The sequence below is a fragment of the Ruditapes philippinarum genome, unplaced genomic scaffold, assembly GCF_026571515.1.
Source record: "Ruditapes philippinarum isolate M1 unplaced genomic scaffold, ASM2657151v2 ctg270_1_1_1_1, whole genome shotgun sequence".
Taxonomy (NCBI): Eukaryota; Metazoa; Mollusca; class Bivalvia; order Venerida; family Veneridae; genus Ruditapes; species Ruditapes philippinarum.
In genome coordinates this window covers 59,254-83,009 of record NW_026858176.1, presented here as the reverse complement: position 1 = coordinate 83,009, position 23,756 = coordinate 59,254, and the positions used below count along the sequence as shown (strand labels likewise).

Sequence of the window (23,756 nt, the reverse complement as noted above, 5' to 3'; positions counted from 1 at the left end):
GTGCACATTGAATTATTTTCTATGACTGTCTGGCGTACCTTCCGGTCTCACGTTAAGGAACTCCGTCATTTTATTAATAGGTCTCGTTTCCATGACATGCAATGCGCTAAAAATGTCAAACATGTTTCTGATTAAACGTTTACTTTAATATTTTCATTACACAGACGAATGCAGGGATATATCTGCTATTACATTTGTTACGCGAATAATCATTTCAGATATGCCATTTACCTACAACAACTGGAATACAACCTAATGATTTTGTAACTTGGTGGAATGACATTGAGCAGGTGAGCACAATGGTTTGAAAACATTGTGTACTAATCCGTAAGTGCCTCGAATTCATATCTCCAAGAGAGTTATGTAATAGCAATTGAAATGAAAGTTATCTAAGTCGATATTTCAAATAAAGTATATATTTACATTTTAACTAGTTTGCTTTTAAATGACTTTAAAAATGCTTATGCGCTTTTTTTAAATTAAATTTAAAATCATGGATAAAATTCATTTCTGGAGAATAATGGGCCTTTGTAATGATATGAAATTTGCCAATGAATTAAGAATTGAATCTACATTTTCCCGTTGAAATTTTTCTAAATCACCGCCATCTTGGTGAATAAAATTAACGGTTTTCTGATAGGTCAATTAAATTCCCGAAAATATACCTGTAAATTTCCAAAAAAAGAAAACGACCAATCAGAGGAAGGTTGTTTATATTTGCCAAGATAGCAGTGTTTTTCTAGAAATTTTAACGGGGAAGTACTCTTTACTTTTATGTAGTTTTGATTGTCCTGCATAATAAATGCTGTGATATTATCTCTAACGATTGTAACAGAAGTGTAACTTTGTGTTTCCTGCGTAGCCAAGATCGATGTCGACCTCGCGTAAATTAATACTTTTTGTTATTTCGGCGGCCAGTCCTTTATAAGTATAAGAGAGATAAAAAAAATTACATGAGTTCGAAAGATAAATTATTTGACTACATATTGCATAATTTCTTTTTTATTTATGCTGTATCGTTCGAAAAATGCGATGCGAAAACTCCGTTTGGGCATAGACATAAGCTTATTGAGTTGTTACCCTTGACTTAGTATTAGTATATTTTGTAATGGGAATTGACATGGAATTCATTTATGACTTAGCTAAGATAAATGTTTTTTCTGCTATCAAACACATATTTAGTAAACATTCAATGGGCCGTACCCCTTTGGTCACTACCATGTTTCTTCATATGACACCAGCCAGTACTGGTTGGTTCAAAGAAGCAGATTCGAAAGTGATTAATATATGTTGCAAGAACTTGTTTCACAAACGAGTTTATTACTAAATAAACATGTTTAAACGTTGCTCTTCGTCGGTTACATCTGCTTTTATATTGACCTTATTTATTTCATTAGTTATTTGTTTCTACAAACTAACTAGCATTCCAAAGGACAAATGGGTTTCCATAATATATATACTTGCTGTTTCTTCAATATTATTAATAGCCTTTTTTAACGTCGTGTTAAAGATGATGCACCTGTTAAATTGATTTTCAAGAAAATCAGCCATACTTGAACAATGCGTTTATTTGTTTTATTTTATCCTAATATATTTTATTCAATGATCTTCTAGCATTCGTATAGTAAATTTTTAAAATTATTGAATAAACGAACGCAGAAACCTATTTCTGGAAAATAAATTAATTATCTCATGCTAAGCTTCTTAGTCCAATCGGATTCCTTTCAGATACTTGTTCGACGAAGTCCTGCAGCTCTGAACATCCAGCAAGAAATTGCCGATTTCAAAGCCTGCCCTTTGGATCCGGAGGAAGAAAAAAGATTACAAGAAGAAGTAAAAAGGTGGAAGGACTATGAAGCCGTTGTTGACCGATTGGACGAGGAGATGAAACAAGTGCAAACAGATGTTATTGGAGTGAAGAAAGAAGTAGAAGCAAAGTTTACTGGAGTGGAGGGAAAAATCGGTGCGATTGAAAAACGACAAGATGCAGGTATGTTTTATTTTTTCTTATTTAGTTTTGTATTATTTGTGTTTGTTTATCGTTATAAATATTAATTGCACAACATTAGAATTTATTAAATAAGAATGCTGAATAACAATAAATATATGTTTGAATACAAGATCAAACAAATGTTATTGGAGTGAAGAAAGAAGTAGAAGAAAAGTTTATTGGAGTGAAAAAACAACTCGAGGCGATAGAAAAACGACAAGAGTCAGTTATGTTTTATTTTGTATTATTCTGTTTAAATTATTTGTGATTGTTTATCATTATGAATATTGATTGCACAACAATAACATCTACGAATTGATAATGCTTAATAACAATAAATACATGTTTGAATACAAGATCAAACAGATGTTATTGGAATGAAGAAAGAAGTACAAGAAAAGTTTATTGGAGTGGAAAAACAACTCGGGGAAATAGAAAAACGACAAGAGTCAGGTATGTTTTATTTTGTATTATTAAGTTTTAATTATTTGTGATTGTTTATCATTATAAATATTGATTACACAACATAAACATCTATTAAATGATAATGCTTAATAACAATAAATATATGTTTGAATACAAGTGCAAACAGATGTTATTGGAGTGAAGAAGGAAGTACAAGAAAAGTTTATTGGAGTGGAAAAACAAATCAAGGCGATAGAAAAACGACAAGAGTCAGTTATGATTTATTTTGTATTATTAAGTTTTAATTATTTGTGATTGTTTATCATTATAAATATTGATTGCACAACATAAACATCTATAAAATGATAATGCTTGATAACAATAAATATATGTTTGAATATCTGACAGATTAGTGTTGTAAAAAAGACCTTACTTATCAAACCGTGATAAGTGTTGATTTTATGAAAAATACTGACAAGAATAAGTGTAAATTACAAAGAACTTATATTGATTATGTCTCTATACATAATTGCTACTGAAAACGTAAGGTCAAACATGATTTTATTTATTCATAATGTATTTAGAAAACTGTTCGTAAAATCGTCAACAGCTTTTAATACCTTGAGGAGAAATATATATACATGTATGTGAATGGAATAAACTGCAATGTTTGAAAGTTTACTTGTTAATTGACAATATTACGTTTTATAGGACTTGGAAAAGGAGCGTATTTAGAAAATTTATCAAGAAATATAACGATTAAATGTGTATCTATTTGGTAACAGAGAAAAGTAGCGAAGGTGTCTCACCAATACAGACAGAGGAGGAAAAATATCAAATTCGCAAGAAGGGTAAGTAAAAATTACTATATTTCTTTAACAATCAAACAAAGGGTAAGTAAAAAAGATATACTTTTATAGAAAAAAAACAGAATGGCAAGTGAATATTGATGTACAAATAATAATCAAGCAAAGCGGTAAAACCCCTGTCACACTAGGGTGGCGTTCTCACGGCATCCACAGAAAATTCAGAACGCCGAAGAAAGCGCAGTAAGATCGCAAACATCACCGCAGCATCGCCGCATCGTGGTATCGCATAGAACGCCGACAGACGGCGTGCATTTTTAGCATGCTCAAAACAAACACCGTCACTCGGCGTTCTGATAAGAGCGCCGCGGGATCGCAATAAGGACGCCGCAGAACTCAGTAACATCTCCAACAACGCAACAGGAACGCCGTGAAAGCGCAAAAGGATCGCCGAAAAACGCGCGTGGCTTACCACGGCGCTTGTACGGAGATTGTGCGGCGTCTCGATCGCGCTTATACTGCGTGTGTACGGCGCTTTAACGGAGCTTTAATTTTCTAAAACGCTCTAAATGCAACTTCACGGCACTGCCACGGCGTCCATTGCGCTCTCAAAATAGATAAATACAGAATCCCTAAAGAAAGCCCAACACGGCAAAATTGAAAATGTTGCAGGCTCGGTTTGATTGAGCATGTTCATGGACGGTACTGGAAAGTGCAAGTTACCGTCCACGCCCCCTAGCACCGGCTTAAGCAGAATTCAACATTTAAACATGAAATAGTAAAATTTTGAATTTAGAAACATCCGCAGATGTGCTCATACGGCGGTTATCATGGAACCTTCAATGTGACACTTTCGTGCCATTCCATGAAAAGCGGCGTATGGTCCCCAAGTAATAAAAAGCGTTTGCCCTAAACGAGAAAACAATGGGCGGAACTAAACAAAATGGAATTTTGAAAGTGGATCAGAGGTTATGAAGCCTGCGTATCACAGATAAGACGTCAAAAGACAAATTTAAAAAGCAGGCAACATATCCTAAGGGTGATTCAACATTATTCAAGTAGGAATATTGGAACCACCCAACTAGAAAATGCCGAAAAGTTGAAACTAAAAATACTACAAGCACAACAATAATGTCGTGCTGAACGATCTTCAAGGATCGAAAATATAACATCATTGATTAAATGTACGGGGAGACTTTTTACAGCCGCCACACGGCGATTTCACTGGGTTCACCTGAAATTGAAAATACAGTACAATAGAATCCCTACTTAAGACCACCCCCGAATTAAGACCAACTCTCTATTAAGACTAATTTCTAAAATACTGGAATTTTCTGTTCGGTATGTTAATGGTTACATGATCAATAATACAGACCACCCCATTTATCCACTTTTAAAACCACCAGTTTCAGTTCCAATTCATTGTTTTATTTATGTAACCCAATTATTTGGACCATTGATATGCCAGTCAATACCTATTCATATCACAAGTTTGTTGTTATTCATTTGCTTGTTGAAACAATGTCTTAAAACTGTTATGATTGGAAAATTGTGTAAAGGTGAGAAAATAAAATAAATGTTACTTTCTGCACATTTATTTGTGAGAATTGATTTCTTAATTAATAGGTGAATTGTGTATATGAAACAAGACCTACTTTGATATCAAATATCGTCAGACTTATGCTAATTATGATTAAATATTATAAAATAATTTTATAATAATATTTGAGGGTTATAATATAATTGTTTAAACATGTTTATACATAATAATTCAATTAGCGTGATCATGAAATATATATGCCTTAATTATTATATCCACATTTAAGAACATCCGCAATTTAGACCACTTTAGTCCAGTCCATTTGATGGTCTTAATAGAGGGCTTTCATATAAAACGTGTTTGCAAGTAAATGTCCTTTGCACCATGGATGATGAACGGCAGCAAGCTGGAATATTGCTTGCTTGCATGCAGATGCAACAGGTATAGCACTATTCGAAATCGGTGGTATATGAAGCACGATTCAGTGTGAGCGCCGTGTATACGCCGTGAGAAGTAGAAGGACAGTCCGAACGCAGCCAATCGTCAATTAAAATGCCGTAAGAACCCATACTAATGCCCTGGAAGCTCCGTAGCAACGTCATGATTGCCATGCGGACGCCGTGAAGTCTCCATGCCATCAAAAATATCAGATTTGTCTTGCGATCTCTCGGCGCTTTGTTCAATTTAACAACGCCGTGCACACGCAGTAAAAGCGCTGACTAGTGTGACAGGGCCTTGAGTAAATATTGATGTACTTTTAAATCCAGCAAAAAAGGTCAAGTCAAAAACATGCTTTTGCTGATTTCATACGAAAACTATTGTGGTAATGTTTCAGTTCCTGACTATATGTTTTCATTTCGTAGTTTGCAGTATATATAGGATATTCATTTTTCACTATTATTGCAGAATAATCATCGGGTGATATGAAAATGAATTGTTCATGACTGGGGGTAGCCAGAAGTGTAATATGATAATTTTCATAACTCAAGATGGAACCAATTCTGTATTTAAAGAAAAAAACTTGAATTTTCTGTATATTACATGTTAATGCATTTTTCTCTTGACATTACAATTTGAAAGACTTTTCCTTAAATGAATTGAGAAGTAAGGAGTCCGCCAAGGCACCAGTAAACATTCAGAAAATATGTTTCACAACAGGGAAAAATAATGTTTTACATATTGAATTGTTTACGTTATAATTTTAAGACAATGTAAATTGTGCTGTTTAGTATTGTACATTTTAACCTATCTATATAAAAAAGAAAATTTGAATTTGTATATAAAATTATCGCCGCGGAATTGCACCTGCGAAACAGATCTTTTTTCTTGTGTTCCTGTTCCATTGCAATGTTCTTGTCGGTGATTTTGGTACAGATAAATTCTTATTGGTTTCAAGTGGGATATAACATCTGTATAGCTTGTGTCGGCAAGTTTTTAAACAACAGTTTGAATATTTTCTGCCCGAAATTTTGATGTATCGATATGCATAACCTCTGTCAGCAAGTAGGATATAACATTATTAATAGCCTCTATCTACAAGTTGAATATAACGGTATTTATAGCCTCTGTCTGTAAGCTTGATAAAGCAGTATGTATAGCTTCTGTTGACAAGTTGGATGCAACAATATGTAACGCCTCTGTCAGCAAGCTGGATATAACTTTATACATTATATGTATATAGCTTTCGTCGACAAGTTGAATATTACCGTATTTATAGCTTCTGTCAGCAAGATGTATTTATAAGTATTTATAGCTTCTGTCAGCAAGTTGTTTATAAGAATATATAAAGCTCTTGTCTGCAAGTGAGATATAACAGTACGTATAGCCACTTTAGATAAGTGGTATAATTATAATGGTATATATAGCTTATGTCGTCAATTTGGTTATTGTAGTACGTATAGCCTCTGTCGACAAGTTGAATATATCAGTACGTATAGCTTCTGTTGGCAAGTTGTATATAACAGTATGTATAGTTTCTGTCGACAAGTTGAATAAAACAGTACGTATAGCCTCTGTTTGCAAGTCGGATATAACAGTACGAATTATCACGGTCGTCAAGTTGGATATAACACAACATATAGCCACTGTCGATTAATTGGATATAACAGTATGTATAGCCTCTTTCGGCAAGTTGGATGTAACATTACGTATAGCATCCGTCGGCAAGTTTGTCATTACAATACATATAGCATCTGTCTCCAAGTTGGATATGACGATATTTATTGCTTCTGTAGTCGGATATAACATAATATGTATAGCTTTCTGACGGGAAGCTGGATAAAACAGTACATATAACTTGTAGGCAAGTTGGATATAACGGTATATATTACTTGTGTGGTTGAGTTGGATATTACAGTACGTTTAGTTTGATATAACAATGTTTTCATTTTGGGTTCATTACAAAATACCACAAGAAAAGCATTGATGCAAAGCATCAAAATGCGTCCAAGCAAGAAATGCAGCAAGTAAGTATGAACTAGTGCACATCTGATGACCAGATATTCTTATAAACCTTTCAATGGTTAATTGGTTTCAAGTGTCCAGTATTGTATATCATTTATAAATGGGCGGATGAAAGTCATTGTTCATCATGAACTTTGGTAGGCATGCTAGAGATTTGAATATTAAATGTTTTTTTCCACAGGAACTTTAATTCTATCAATATTAATGATAATTTCCAAAATATACAGTTCTATAATATCCAAAATATACCCCCCCCCCCTATATAGTGTAAGTTTATTTATACTAATAGTATATAGAGTGTATTTTTTGATATTATCATTAATATTGGTTATTTGATAGAATTTCAGGTTCATGTGGTATTTTCTTTGGAACATACAAAATGATAGTGGAAATTAACAAAGTCTGTTGATTGATTTATTTAGGTCAATCTACTGTTTTAATAAATTACTTCAAAACCCTCATCTGACCATCAGTGTGTTTACATTCCTATCAATAAACCCATAACAAATCATGTTTAAAATTGCAGACGAAAAATGATAATCCTATGATATAACAATTCGTTAAAATTGCCTACTTAAAGAGTGCAATTAATTGTTTTAATATGTTCGCAAAATTCTCCAATTCGTTATTTATTACCATAGCGTGACACGAATGACCGTTTCGTTAAACTAAAACTACTTCTATATATAAATAGAGTTTTGGACTTTCACAATGTTAAGGTCATCATACTATTTATAGGTAAAGCAATAACACACATAATAACCCTCTGTGTACTACAAAATGATTAATAAAATACCGAAGAGCGCGATTAATTGACGGATAATATAATATTATTTAAATATGTTTACATTGCGAAATTACCCAGTTCGCTATTCAATGTACATATGGCGACATTTCATTTTTGATAATCAAACACCCTCATACCAATCAAAATGTTCGGCTATTATGCCCGACGAAAAGGCCCGAGAAGTTGCAATTGCCCTTTCACAAAATCTGATTTCATTCCATAAGGGGCGTCGCGCTTCGGCGCGGCGCAAAAAATGTATTCGATTTTGTTTATTAAATCTGTAATTTAGTTCTGGTCTTGTGGCCTCAAGATATTATCTTCTGGTCAAAATTTATTCTCTTGTGGCCTCAATAAATTATCTGTTGGCCACAACATATTACCTTGTGGCCTCAAGATATTATCTCATGGCCACAACTTATTATTTTGTGGCCTCAATATATTGTGGCCTCAAGATATTATCTTCTGGTCACAACTTTTTATCTTGTGTCCTCAATATATTATATTCTTGCCACAACTGATTATCTTGTGGCCTCAAGACATTATCTTCTGGCCACAACTTTTAATCTTGTGGCCAGAAGATATTATATTCTGGTCACAACTTATTCTCTTGTGGGCTCAAGATATTATCTTCTTGCCACAACTTATTATCTTGTGGCCTCAAGATATGATATTTTTGTTGCCTTAAGATATTATATTCTGGCCACAACTTATTATCTTGTGGCCTCAAGATATTATATTCTGGCCATAAGTTATTATCCTGTGGCCTCAATTTATTCTGGTCACAATTTATTATCTTCTGATCACAACATATTCTCTTGTGGCCTCAAGATATTATCTTCTGGCTACATTATCTTATGACCTCAAGATATTATCTTCTTGCCACAAATTATTATCTTGTGGCCTTAATATATTATCTTCTTGCCAAAACTTAATCTCTTGTGGCCTCAATATATTATCCTCTGGCCAGAACGTATTATCTTGTGGCCTCAAGATATTATATTATGGCCACAACTTATTATTTGTGGCCTCAATATATTATATTCTGGCCATATCTTGTGGCCTCAAGGTATCATATTTTTGTGGCCTTAAGATTTTATATACTGGCTACAACTTATAATCTTGTGGCCTCAAGATATTATATTCTTGCCACAACTTATAATCGTGTGGCCTCAATATATTATCTTCTGGACAAAACTTAATCTCTTGTGGTCTCAATATATTATTATCTGGCCAGAACTTATTATCTTGTTGCATCAATATATTATATTCTGGCCATAACTTATTATCCTTTTGCCTCAAGATATTATATTTTTACCACAACTGATTATCTTGTGGCCTCAAGATATCATTATCTTGTGGCATCAAGATATTATCTTTTGGCCACAACTTATTATCTTGTGGCCTCAAAATATTATATTCTGGCCACAAATTTTTATCTTGTGGCCTCAAGATGTTATTTTCTGATCACAACTTATTATCTTACGGCCAGAAGATATTTATCATCTTGCGGTATAGGTATATAAGTTATTATCTTATACCTAAAAATTCAGAAACATTTAGATGTCCTTGTTCTAAAAATGTCTCTAAACATACTAAACCACGAGTATAGAGCTAATGTTGTTGTTTTTTCTTTTATTTGACACAAGTACTGGGTAATAAGCTCCAGCCTTTCATCATAGTCAAGTCGACGGTCTAGTGCATAAAAAGTACCTGGAAGCTATGATCTATTTCATGATAGAATTTTTAACACACTTCGAAAAAGTATATCCGACTTATAAATGTGGAGCTATGGTCACATTACAACTATTCATTATTTCTATAAAATTCATTATATGCTTTTGTAATATTTTCATTACATATACATTATGATTTTAAAGGGTAAGTACCAGTTACGACCTTATAAAGCGCATAGCTCGGACTTTAATAAAAAGAGCGCAAATCTGTCGTAATCTTCACTTTTCAATAAGAAGCATAGCATCTTAAAATATAAAATTATATAAATCATAATAAATGACGATTTTTTTTAAAAAAAATAACTTCCTTTTTTCGCTGGATTATTCGATAAGAATAAGTAGAGCTGTTGTAGTCACCCGGGCGTCGGCGTCGGCGTAACCAGTTATGATAAAGTTTTTGTTATACCTCGAATATTTTCAAAATCCATTGACATATGGCTTTGAAACTTTGCACACTTGTTTACCATCATGACCCAAACCTGTAGACAGGGGGAGGTAACTGTATCAAGCATTTTGACAGAATTATGCCCCTTTTACAACTTTGAATTTATGTTAAAGTGTTTGTTATACCGCAAATATGTTCAAAGTCCATTGACATATGGCTTTAAAACTTTGCACACTTGTTCACCACCATAACCTCAGTTTGTTGACAGTGAGAGGTAATTGTATCAAGCATTTTGACAGAATTTAGCCCCTTTTTCGACTTAGAATTTATGTTAAAGTTTTTGTAAAACCTCAAATACTTTCAAAGTCCATTGACATATGGCTTTGAAACTTTGCACACTTGTTCACCACCATAACCCCAGTCTGTAGAAAGGAAGAGGTAACTCAATGAAGCATTTTGACAGAATTATGCCCCTTTTGCAACTTAGAATTTACATTTAAGTTTGCATACCACCTCAGATATTTTAATATTCTATTGACATCTAGATTCGAACAAGTTGAAATTTTATATTCTTCTTTGAGAGCATAATAGAACTCCCTCCAAGGGTCTAAAACTGTAACATGGATATAAAGAAAACATTTGCTCTTTTGTTAACTCAGAAAATATTACATTATCAAAGCTCTTTTATTTATTATCAAGCACTAAGAAAAGTTGAGCGTTGCTGTGATACCGACAGCTCTTGTTCTATAATATGCAGAGGTAAATGGCGGATATATGAAAAACTCGATCTTCTCTCTTTCATACATGTACGACAGGCTTGATAATTAATGAATTGCTTATGGTATGTGAGTTTTTATCTTTCTTAAATGAAAGACAGTATCGAGTTTTCAATGTGCTGTCTCTTGTGGTATTTCCTGGTTGTTCCTGTTTAAGTATTTTTCATGTACAGCGTGTGGTTCAAGTCTTTAAAAAAGGCTGTGCTTACAAATGTCTTAGCGGAAAACTGAACTAATACGATTTCAAATAAATCTAATATTGTTGTCAAAGCCATTGCGTCGGTTATAACAGCAGCGCTGTTATGTACTGGTAAAGGAAATAAGAAATATTTTACAAAAATATTACAAAAGATATTTTTAACCAGGGACAGGTAATTAGATTTAGGTATGTCAGCGGCGGGTCGGCGGGCGTAAACAGTTTCCTCTATGCGCAACTCCTCCTTCATTTCTCAAGAGATTTTGATGAAACTTTCACAGAAGCTTTGTCATCAAGTCTCCTGGCACATATTGTCAGGGTTTTGAGATTCGATAGTTTTTATCTAATAATGGCCGTTTTTTCCTTATAAAGACTATATGGTGAACAATTTCTTCTGTGCGCAACTCCTCCTACATTCCTTAAGGGATTTTGACAGCTTTATTATCAAGCGCCCTGGTTAATATAGTAGGGGTTTTATGATTCAAAAATTGTTTACCTTATTATGGCAATTTGATTTTTTCGTTACCTGGAATATATAGTCAACAATTCATTCTGTGCGCAACTTCTCTTTAAATTCTCAATGGAATAAGATATTTCAATTAAACGTTGTGTAAAGCAAGCATATGAAAAGACCTTACTTTGGATGGCTTTTGGGCACCTAAGGGTCAAGGTCATTGTAACTAAAAATAGGAAATCAGTTTCTGTTCAATAACTAGAGTTTGAAATGAAATGTTTCATTGAAACTTGGTGTATAGCAAGGTTATGTAAAGACCTCACTTACGATTGCGTTTGGGCCTCCTAGGTCAATGTCACTGTTACTAAAAATAGAAAATAAGTTTCTGGCCTATAACTTGAGTTTGGAATAAGATATTTCAGTTCAGGTATATAACTTAATTTAGGAATGAGATTTTAATTAAACTTGTATATTATTTCTACCGTGTTTAAAGCTTCATTTGGGATTGGTTTTGAGCCCCATAGAATCATTGTCATTGTTTTAATGCAGAAAGGTTTACGGTGCATTGCTTGTATTTATATTCCAATGACAACAAAACTTTCAAAAGTCGTGATAATTGAAAAACTGGTTTCGTGGCATTGCCATGTTTCTTGTTAACATAATGTAACAATTTCTAAACATTTAGAGTCTATCTTAGCTTATAACTTATTTTTATTTTAGAACAATTATAAAATGTTGCATAAACTATAATAAAAAAAAACACAAAACGAAGAAATACATGAGTCAATAGAGAAAAAGTGATGAATTGATAATTTTTTAAATAAAATATTTGATGCAGAATAAAATAATTGTTTAATGTACAAACGATGCGCAGTAAACAAATATTACCAAAATTGTAGGAAAGTATGAAACATTATTGACTAAATTTAAAGTATCTAGGAAAAATATATTTCGGGAATATTTCTTGGCATTAATTTATACATGGATGTGTTATTATTTCGTGGTGCATGTCGTCGACTGGTTTACGGTCGTTTCATCCGCTTGGTCCTCACAACTGATGTTACTTACGTACATGTTACCTAAAGTTATTCTTGTAACATATTAGAAGGGTTTCATTAAGTTGCGCCCATTTTGTAACTTCTCACATCTTCAAGTGATGAAAATCCTGTAGCATGTGGAAGCTTCACCCCAAGCTCGGGCCCTACCATGGCTCTGTTTTCTGGATCTGTTTGGGTTCCTAACGTGTCAGTCTAAACAACCACAATGTATTGGAGTTTATTGTGTGTGTTTGAAGGGGCGTGCGTGTGTGTGTGTGTGTGTGTGTGTGTGTGTGTGTGTGTGTGTGTGTGTGTGTGTGTGTGTGTGTGTGTGTGTGCGTGTGTAAAGTTAAATTTTCTGCCTCAACTGAAACCAGTTTTATAAGTGGTAAAAAACGGACCATTTCCACGAGAATGCACCATATTCAATATAAGATTGCTCTGACCACTGTGTGCCTGCGCACCCTCTTACCTTAAATCATGGATCCTTTCCTAATTTGAACTGTCAAGAAAAAATCAACCACTATTTATAGATATGTTATGTTTGTTTTAGTAGTCCACGCAAATTCACCAGTGATGGCACATTTAAAATTGTTTTTCGTTCTTCTTTTTCTGCTTTACATTAGAATTATTTAATACAAGTGGTAACAATGGTAAGATTTTTATTTATTGAAATTTGAATTATTCCACTTTAATGTCTTATGTTATAATGTTTTAAAGATATGTTAAGGCTGCAGGTAAATTTTTATGTATAATTAAGTTTGATGTTCCGCGTTTGAAATCATTATTTATCATACATTTTATTTTGAACAACTACATTATAGTTCTTTTGTTATTTATAAAGCACATGTTTATCATATGAGGTAAATTTGTTAAGTTTGTGTATGTATTACTTTGATTCATCGGCTGTTCATTCAGAAAAGTCTTACTCTGAACCAGAATGGGTGGGATAATGCCACCCGTGAACTTACTATTAATGTTTTGTTATCGTAAATAATTTATATTTTCACCTGAAATTGTTGGTAATATACAACTTAAACTCCTTATTTAACAATTTCACTTGAAATGTGGAAGGTGGAAATAAACTATGATAATAGATAAGAGACTGATAGTTTATATACTATAATTTCAGGACTAATTTAAATATTCGATCCAATTTCGGTTACATCCATGTAGTTTACGATCGATAATTAATATTGAATATATGAATAATGTTTTAAAGCCAGGAGTATATAAGGCCGCACCTACACCTAGTCAAGTTTCTTACATGTCACATTTAGATAAGGCAAATAAATGGCTCTTTCAACATATAATCAGGCACAAGTTTTACTGAAATGTCTTATTAAGATTACCCAGGATTTATACCTTTGCCTTTGCAATACTATCATGTTTCTGTAAAATGAGTGAATAGAAAAGCGGGAAAATGATTCAATTATGTAAAAACAATAGAGTAAATGAAATGTGTACATTCTTTTACAATGAATGAAAAAAATATTTTGAGCTTATAAATTGATGCAAATTCTTTATTTGATGAAAGTTATTAACTAAATGAACTAGATCATTTAAAATACCTATTGATTATACTTTTGAAAAACATATCATGTTTTTGTTGTTTTTGTTGGGGGGTTGCTGTTCTGTGTATCAGTGTGTCGATTTGTTCCTTTGACCAAGACATTGTAAACATTTACTGAAATTCATAGAATCAGTAACAAGAAAGTCAGAAAATAATAGTAAAATACAACACTATTACACATTCGGTGCACATGTTTTGTGTCGAACCGGTGTTATCAGTGTCTTGATAGCTAAACACTTTAATTTTAATTTTCAAGCATGCAATGTACTTAAAATACGGTGGAAATACTTCATTTTGGTATATGAATTTATGCAATTGTTAAAACAGGGTTTAGCTATAATTATGCATTGTTAAAAGTTAAACATGTCATGTAAATATAGTGTTATATATCCACATTTTATTTCACATATGTATTTTCTGATCCTAACCATGCAAAATTGAAGTTAAAACAAGGTAAACACCTCAGCATTTCATATTTTATATAGAAAGACTGTCACTGATTAAAACTTTTTTTCTCTCTTTTCAGAACTTCAAGGCGACCTGATTAAATTCTACAGAAAAAGGTGTAGTTCAATACCTCTCTCACCGTTTGTTGAAGAAACAGAGACACCACTAGCTGGGTTCTACGTGATGCCAGATATAGTTGCTGTTGAACAAAAGCCCCTAACTTGTCATGAAGTGGTGAGAACACCGATCAAATTGAGAGACTTGTTTTCAACCGAAAGTGAAGATCAGCAAGAAATTTATCTATCAGCTGATGCAGGCTTTGGAAAAACTTCTTTCTCAAAATATCTTGCAGTCACGTGGTGTCAAGCTCATTGTCACGATAAAAACTACGCCTGTTTTAAAGACGATGATATAAAATTGTTAGTTGACTTTCAGTTCTTGTTTTTGGTTTTATTAAGAGATTGTACCTCTGTTTGTAGCATTGACGATATGATTGAACAGCAACTTACTAAAAGACTTCCGTCCTCTGCACCACTACATGAAGTTTTACGTAGAGAAAAATGCTTGATTATATTGGACGGTCTTGATGAATGGACTCACCCTGATAATAGCTGTAACGAAGTAACAGAAAAAATCCCACATCGGTACGTTCGTGATAATTGTGTTGTCCTAACGACAACTCGACAATGGAAGCTTGGAGTGGCACATCTCAAAACAAGTCAAATAAACAAAAAAGTAGAATTGGTTCAGTTAAGTGCAGATTCTACGAGGCAACTAGAAGAAAATGCTATAAGAAAAATGACCGGTGTCCGTGACGATAGAGTACTGAAGAGTAAAATAGAGGAATTTAATAACGTGATACGTAAATGTGGCCTAGAGCACATGCAAGTGATTCCACTCCTCCTCATGTATATAGTTTGCCTATGGTGCAACAACATTCCAATAGGAAATTCAAAACATGAAATTTACACCAATATCATTGAATTTCTATTATTGAGAACGTCACAGAAAAACCCAGAAGTTCAACCTTCTCGGGAATCCTCTACCAGTGAAATTCCAGAATACTTCAAAAGTCGTAAATTTTGTAAAAAGTTTTACAGTCTTATAACATCATTAGCAGAACTAGCATTCCAAACATTATTTAACGAAAACAAAGAAAATACGCTGGTATTTGATAGAACGGTTGCTGAAAAATATCTCAAGGACGACATGAAATTAAGTCTTCTCTCAGGAATATTATCAGAAAGTAGAAACAATACTTTAATCAAAGAAATTATCAAAGTATCGTTTTCTCACAAATCAGTGCAAGAATTTTTTGCTGCAATATTTATAAGTTCTCAAAGTGACGCTCAGAAAACAGTTCTAGAAAACTGTAGAAATGTTCAAGACATTCTGGACTTGTCAATTTTTTTTGAATTTATAAGTAAAATGAATGCTGACCTGATGTGTGCAATATCATATGATTTGATGTCTGTGATAAATGAAAACGAGAACACACGCGTTTACAGAACTTGGATAGGTGGCGGGCTCTACGTGTACAATAATCCATTGCTTGACATTCAGAAAATGTTTTTGTCGTGTTTACAAGAAATGACTGAAAGTGAAAATATTCAATTATGTTTACAAGATTTCTTTATTGACTCGGAAACCGAGAAAAGTGAGCAGTTACAACGTTTGTTTAAACAAAATAAAACTAACATAAAATCACTTTATATAGACATCAGCGATACTTCCAGCGGTTTACGTGGAATTATAGATATATTCTCTCTCACAGATCTCAGGCATATACAGAAACTTTACTGCTATGGTGGCAGCGAGCACGAGGCTGAGATAAATCTGATTTTGTTTCCCAGTTTACAGACTTTAACTTTATTTTCAGGTAAATGGACAAATTATGAAGAAAATATGTATGAAAGCTTGGAGCGATACCACAACTTACAATATTTATTTATTGAACTCTTCACGTTATCACACAAAATACTGGAAACAATTTTCAATTTTATCTCCGGTCAAAAATCAATGAAAAAGTTAACATTGAGTTTGTTAGACTGTAAAGATAATGGCGGGCATGATTGTAAGAGATTGAACTTGGACTTGTCTAAGCATTCAACTCTATCAGAGTTATACCTTAAGAAGTTACCTTGCAGGCTACAATTAAATAAATTAACACCGTCATTAGTTAAATTTTCGTTGCTGGGAATCAATCTAGATGAAAGTTTATTGTTACTGTCACGTAACATGTTGAATATTGAACGTGTGGATTTGGAGGAGATAGAAATGCCTGCAGGAAGTTTTCAGAACTTTATTACCGTGCTGAAAAATCTGCCGCAGTCAGTTACAGTAAAGATGCATGCCATTACACCGTACACAGAATATCAACGTGTTAGAGAAAATATTCGGAGATCAAAAGCGTTTCATATGATAGATGACGGCGACAACTTGTGGGGAATTAAGTTCAAAACAATAAAACTAAGCAAAGAATAGACAAGACAAAACTTGTAAAATAAAATAAAGACATTAATTCAATGATTTTAAATAAATGGACATTTAGAAACAAAATGACGATTACTAACTACACTATATAGTCTATTATAGATCTAGTCTTTTAATTAGGGCATTCATGTTCTTACATTTTCAGTTAAGAGATTAAGTGACAATTGATAATAAATACAAACATTTAAATGAAACAAATAATTCAAGTTAAATGTATATAAAAGTTGGATTGGGATATGGAAATATTTCACAGGTAAGTGATTTTATTTTGAATGTTTTATCTTTATTTTATATTATACATGCATATGTAAGAACTGAAATATATAATTAATAGTGAACAATCATTTTTCTTATACTTACTTTTTATTGAATAAAATATTTATATATTAAATAAGGCAACTTTCGATTGATATTTTCCATGAAATTTTGATTCCTGAAATATATTTTTTAAATCAAAGTAAAGTATTTTTTAAACATAGGTTGTTTATACGTGAACAACGGTTATTAGATCTAATTACCTTTTCATTCTCTCTCTCTTATACATTTAAGTTTTGTTAACTAAGATTGTTTTTCTTTTATTATTTCTGTAAGATTTTTATTTTTTGTTACATTAATTGCCAGACTTTTTAAATAATACGTTGTCTCCTTTAATAACAAGAATGTCATATAATTAGATTTTTTCTTACCTGTCAACTAGTCTCACTGAAACCATACAGGCTTAATCACTTCAATTCACTTTTGCAAGAAACCGTGTCTTGTGTACCCCTTACAAGTAAAGTTTCTTAGGTTCAAAATTCCCCTGGTTTCGGGGGGAAGGGGTCATAGATTTCCCTATATGAATATAGTAAAATAAAAAAAAATCCAATTCTTTTCAATCATAAAGGCTAAATCTTAGATATTTTGCTTGAAATATTGACTTGTCTTGTGGACCTTTTTAAAGTTTGATTTAATTATACCTCTGGGGTCTCAATTGAACCAGCCCCAGGGGTCTTAGATTTTTCAAAATGTTTATTAACTTTTCCAATTGACTATTAATATTTACTTAGCATCCTTTAAATTCTATAGCAACCATTACTTCAATATTAACCATTTACTTCACATAGCAACCACTGGCGTCCAAAGCAACCAATAACTTTCCATTATCAACAAGAGAACATCAATGTCGCCATTGACATTCCAAAACAACCATTGACTTTTCATAGAAATCATTGATTTCTATAGCAAATTCTGACTTTACATGCTTTACTAGGCAACCAGTGATTTCCTGTGACTTCCATGGCACATATTGACTTTCCATTGCAACCATTGGAACTATTTACTTAACATAGTCACTGTTATAGTGCATAGCATTTTTTTCTATAACAGCCCATGAATTACTTAAGCAAATAGGGACATTCAAAGCAACCATGACTTTTTAAAGGCAACCATAGAATTACAAAGCATTCATTTGGATTAACTTTTCAACCTGTGATTTTACAAGTCTTGGCTATCCGTAGGAACCAGTTGAATCTATGGCAACAAGTGACTTCTCTTAGAATCCAATGACTTCCATAGCAACCACTAAATTCCATTAAAGCACTGACTTCAATAGCAACCATTTATTCTCCTCAGCAACCTGTAATTTCCATGGCAATCATAGATATTCAATAGCAGCTTTTGTCTTTCAATAGCGACCGTTGACTTTCCATAGCAACCTACGACTTCCAAAGTATGCGTTGACTTTTTGCCTAGCAACTATAAATTCCAAAGGAAAGTTTGACTTTCAATTGCAACCTGTGAATCTACCATTGACTTTCATAGCAATTTCTGACTTCCATAGCAACTATTGATATTGTATTGCACCCAGTGATTTCCAAACCAACCAACCTTAAATTTCCATAGCAATTAATTACTTTTCATAGCAACCAGTGATTTTCACAGTTACCCTTCACTTTCTGTAGCTAGAATTGTATAACATAGCAACAGTTATTTTTTCATAACAACCATTGACTTTCCATAGCAGCAACCAGTGATTTCTGTAGCAAGCATTGACTTATTACCTAGTCATAGAAAACATTTACTTTCCATAGCAAGCAAATAATCTACTAATGACTTTCATAGTAAACAATGACTGCCATAGCAACTGTTTATTTTGGTGAGCAACCGATGACTTCTGTAATCTATTTATGGTTCTGATTTATACTAGGGTAAAAGAACACTAAGGTAACAGAACTGGCATGAAAGGTAATTTAAATATGACAGTGACTTTCTCGGTCAAATATTGAGTTTAGCTTAATAGCTAACTCTGTTTATTTACGGATTTGATTTATATTAAGACAAAAGTATATGACCTTGACTTTTAATTGACCTTCAAGATCAAATTATTGAAATTTACTTTAATGACATAAGTTTTATTTATTCATGGATTTTGTTCTTTTTTCATAAAAGAAAACTTATTACAAAACTGGCAAACTGGCAATGAATTTGTAAAATATAATTGACACTGTAATAAATTACTTTCTCACTAACTTACTTAGTTATTTTCTATGATTAAAATTACCTTGCTTACAGAAGTTTATGATTTGGATTTATTCTGGCAATCAGCTCATGTCTGAAATATTATGGGTACGCAAAACATCTTAGGGTTTCTACCATATAGGTAAAACTAAACTGTTGACGAATCACCTTAAATGTGTGTGTTTCATAGAACACATATAATATATTATTAGAACTGGATAAATGTTGTTATCTATACTGTTACATAATTTTATATTTTCATTTTCTCATTTATTTATTTTTCTTTTCTTTCAGAAAATGAACTCCAGTATATTTACAGTGCATCACCAATTTCTTGTACAAGCTTCTGGTTCCTGGCTGAAACAAAAACAGGGTAGCAAACTTTTGCATTGTTTGTACCTTAAACTGTTATCTTCGAGAAGGATTTACATCTAAACAGAAAGTTCTTACCAATTCTGCTGTCAAATATTTTTAATATCCTTCAGAAAATTTTGTTTGTAAATTAGATACATACATTGAGAAAACACAAATAAAACTTGTAAAAAAACGCTTGTAATTAAAGTGGATAGGTCTACAATGTGCACATTTTCTATAAGTATTGATAACAACGTAAGAGATGTTTCTTTTGGATATTCTTATAATATATTACTGAACAAAAATATGTTGATAAGAGTTTAAAAGAGATTTACTATGAGCATAATATATGATAAATATAATATTTTGTTTTAAACACTGTATTATAATTATGCTTTTTATTAATATGTCACATCGGATCGTGTCGTGTATTTAACACTCAACAGCATCCATAAACAGTGCTTTTGTGGTTTGTTTTAACATATTTATGGCATTACATATCTTCCATTACAGACCAATTCACTTTAAAGGCCCATTATGCCTAAGAAATGCTATGATTTTTATTTCACCAAAAAATATTTGTTTGGGTATCTTGTTGCAGTTCCAAAACATTTCTCATTTGCCTTGTAGATGAACTACAATGTATCGTTTTGCTTTGTTGGCAATTTGTGTAATAATACGGAATTAGTTTCTTGTATGAAAGTAAAAATACATCTTTGTTTACATTTTGCTACCTTTATGACACATTACTGCATATTAAGAGCTACTTACCTCAGCTGTTAAAAAAAATTTAACATGATCTAAATCCTTTATTAAAACATTATCAAACACCTTTGACATTTTTAAAGATTTACAAAAAAATAATAAAGATTTCTGGAGCATAATGTGCAGCATGATTTAAAAAAATCATTCAACTATTTATAATGTTCCGCTATTTTAGATTGAAATAGTTAAACATATAACTACACAATGACTAGCTTTAAAGAAAGCATATCATATTTGAATTCTATACAATAGAGTATACGTTTGTTGCTGTTTTTTTTATTTTTGACGCTTACAATTATATGGTAAAAATGAAATTTCAAGGTTGCAATAACTATAGCCAAAAGAACAAATGTGTATATGTTGCATTTTGCCATTGGTTATATCTTAATTAAGATGAAAATATATCATCAGTTATAATGATTTAACAAGTTATATGACCTAGATAAATGACTGTAAGTAAATATAACCGAAGCTTTCAGGTTTTATAGCAAAGTGTTTTTATGCATGACCGTATAAACTTCCAAAAGTCTTTTTATAAGGATTTTATTAAACGACACAATTTCCTTCTTTGTTTAACAAAAATAGAGAAAATGTCTTAAACTTACATCAGATGTATACTTAACTATTATAAACGTTAATATAAATAATCAACGATGCACTAGTGTGAGAGCTTTTTACAATTACAACTGAATTTACTGTTTATCTTAAATGTGTTCATAGTAAACTTATGTCAAACAAGAAAATACAAACCATTACAAATTCTGTTCAAATGTGTTTATCAATTATAGGTTCATCTGTATATTTGTACATAATATATTAATGTAACTATTGATTATTAATGTTCTATTCAGATTGTATGGGTTTTTTTATTCCAGATGTTTATAGTTATCTATAAGTTCTTACCACTTTTTGTTTAAGTTACTGTGTATCTCATTGTCAAACTTGTTTGTGTATATACCTGTACATAATTTATATTAAGTGATCAGAAAATGAAATGTATATAACTTACCAATGAATATGTAAGTAAGAAAGTTACATACATTCAGGTAATACAATAGCGATGGGACATTGTTTTGTTACTATGACTTCAAAACGCTTAATTTTATAATCAACGTTACAGTGTAAGAATACCTTTTTATTATGTATTTAATTGTTTCAATTAATGCACAGTTTGATATTTGGAGTGCTATTGTTTAGTATTGTATAATTAGTTTTAGTCTTCTTATTTCTATTTAATATAGAACAAAACTGAGTGCTTTTTAATGAAATATTTATATTTTGTTACAAGAATAAATTGAATGCCAAGTAAAATGTACGTTACATCCATACAAAACATATATCAGTTGTATCATTATATCATTATTACTTACTTTTGGTTTATATTTTGATATTTAAACATATAAACTGAGTTATATACAAAAAAGAAAATGTTTTAAAGAAACAAAAATACTGCAACATCTTTTGCAACAACAATGTTAAATCTGTGTAGCCCTGCTTATTCCGATTTTGACCATTTCTAAGCACAAGTTACAAGTATACGCTTTTCAAAGATGTTACTTTTATAATGGATTCCAAGTGTATATCAATAAATTGCAACCGTTTGTGCCCTGTGTGTTTTTATTTACATTTTCCTTAAGGTAATAATACAATTTTTAGATATTTAGAAATAAAATGTTATTTTTTATTTTCAAAATTGATTAAAATATGTAAGTTTTATTGATAAAAAACAACCAATGTATCTCCTGTGTTTTAATTCACTTGAGTGCATAGTAATCGCGGTAAGCTAATAGGATCGTTGAATGTCTGGCGTCTTAAATGAGTCACCTCTGTAACCTCTTGATCAAATTTGTTAAGCTTGTCCATGAATATTCCTATTTATGATCTTTCAAAGTCAAAATCAGATGGTTACATCCATTCTACTGGGTCACAGATGCTAGGTTAGAACTGCAAACTGTAAAAAATTCGACTACAAAAGGGCAAAGACCTAAGATATTTGTTTTGTAGCATTCCATCATCATATTCAAATCATGCCCTGGGTTAAAACTGACAGCGCCTTTTGGTTCTATTTTACAAAGAGACATATAGGGAACACCTTTTTAAGTAATTCTACCCTTTAAGTTCATTCCAAAGAGCTTTTATATGTGGCATTGTCTTGTTAAATTCAAAGTCAGTATGCCAATAACACTGGATTTTATTTGAGCGAATAAGGTTTATTATGGCCCTGTTGTTATTTTTAGATATGTTTTTTGTATAGTATTACATGTATATAGTTTTTATTCTCCCCGAAGGATAGGTACATTGTCGCCGCTTTGTCCGACTGTCCCCTTTTTGTTGAAAAATCTCAAAAAGTGTTGGATGTATCACCATAAAACTTAGAAGATGAACATATGTCCTTAAGGAATAGTGCAGTGCTTGAGATTCATGACTCTATATTGCTTGATTTTAAAGTAAATGTACTGTAAACTAAGTAAAGTTCCACGGCACATCTAGAACAGCTTTTGAGCTTTTGAAATATAAATTCACAGTTAAATAGATAAATGATATTACTTAAAACTCATTATTTTCTGACGTGCTTTTTAATATTTAGTTTTGTCCGGTGGTCAAAACGTGTTAAAAAGTGTGAAGTTCAAAACTTATACGCATAATAAATCATTTTTTTTCAAATTTACAATGCTTAATTTTTGCTCTGAGCCATTGAGGTAAAGTGCTTCCTTGTGCACAATTTTAGAGTTATTGCCCAATTTGCATTGAAAAGTTTTACATTTTACTTTTTGCCGGGACACTAATTATATCTTATTGAGGTATAATTTTGTAGTTATTCCCCTCTTTACAAAGTAATACTACATTTTTGTGTAGAGCATACACATGTACCTTTTAGTCCATATGACATGTATGGTGTTTGAACATGCCCCTTCATATCATCCTTCTGACTAAACGGCAAACAAAGGTATTTACACTAAAAAAGAGGTTGTTATATCAATCTCTTTGAAGAATTGATATTGTAATGATAAAATGTTATAATGTTTTTCTTAAAAGGGTTAAAAAACAATCTAGTT

General features: G+C 32.0%; 2 protein-coding genes across 2 annotated transcripts in view; both read left to right on the top strand.

Moving 5' to 3' along the window:
* Positions 1-2,808, top strand: part of LOC132752419 (uncharacterized) — a 35,782-nt gene extending 32,974 nt beyond the window's left edge. The window contains exons 3-6 of the mRNA XM_060742741.1: positions 219-290; positions 1,729-1,990; positions 2,348-2,443; positions 2,804-2,808. Of these exons, the coding sequence (XP_060598724.1) occupies positions 219-290; positions 1,729-1,990; positions 2,348-2,443; positions 2,804-2,808 (435 nt within the window). The remainder of the gene's footprint in view (positions 1-218; positions 291-1,728; positions 1,991-2,347; positions 2,444-2,803) is intronic.
* Positions 2,809-3,120: 312 nt separating this feature from the next.
* On the top strand, positions 3,121-17,326 carry LOC132752421 (uncharacterized). Its single transcript, XM_060742743.1, has 2 exons — positions 3,121-3,246; positions 14,672-17,326. The coding sequence occupies exons 1-2, from the start codon at positions 3,159-3,161 to the stop codon at positions 17,074-17,076; spliced, it is 2,493 nt and encodes an 830-aa protein (XP_060598726.1). The 5' UTR covers positions 3,121-3,158; the 3' UTR covers positions 17,077-17,326.
* The last annotated feature ends 6,430 nt before the right edge of the window (positions 17,327-23,756 follow it).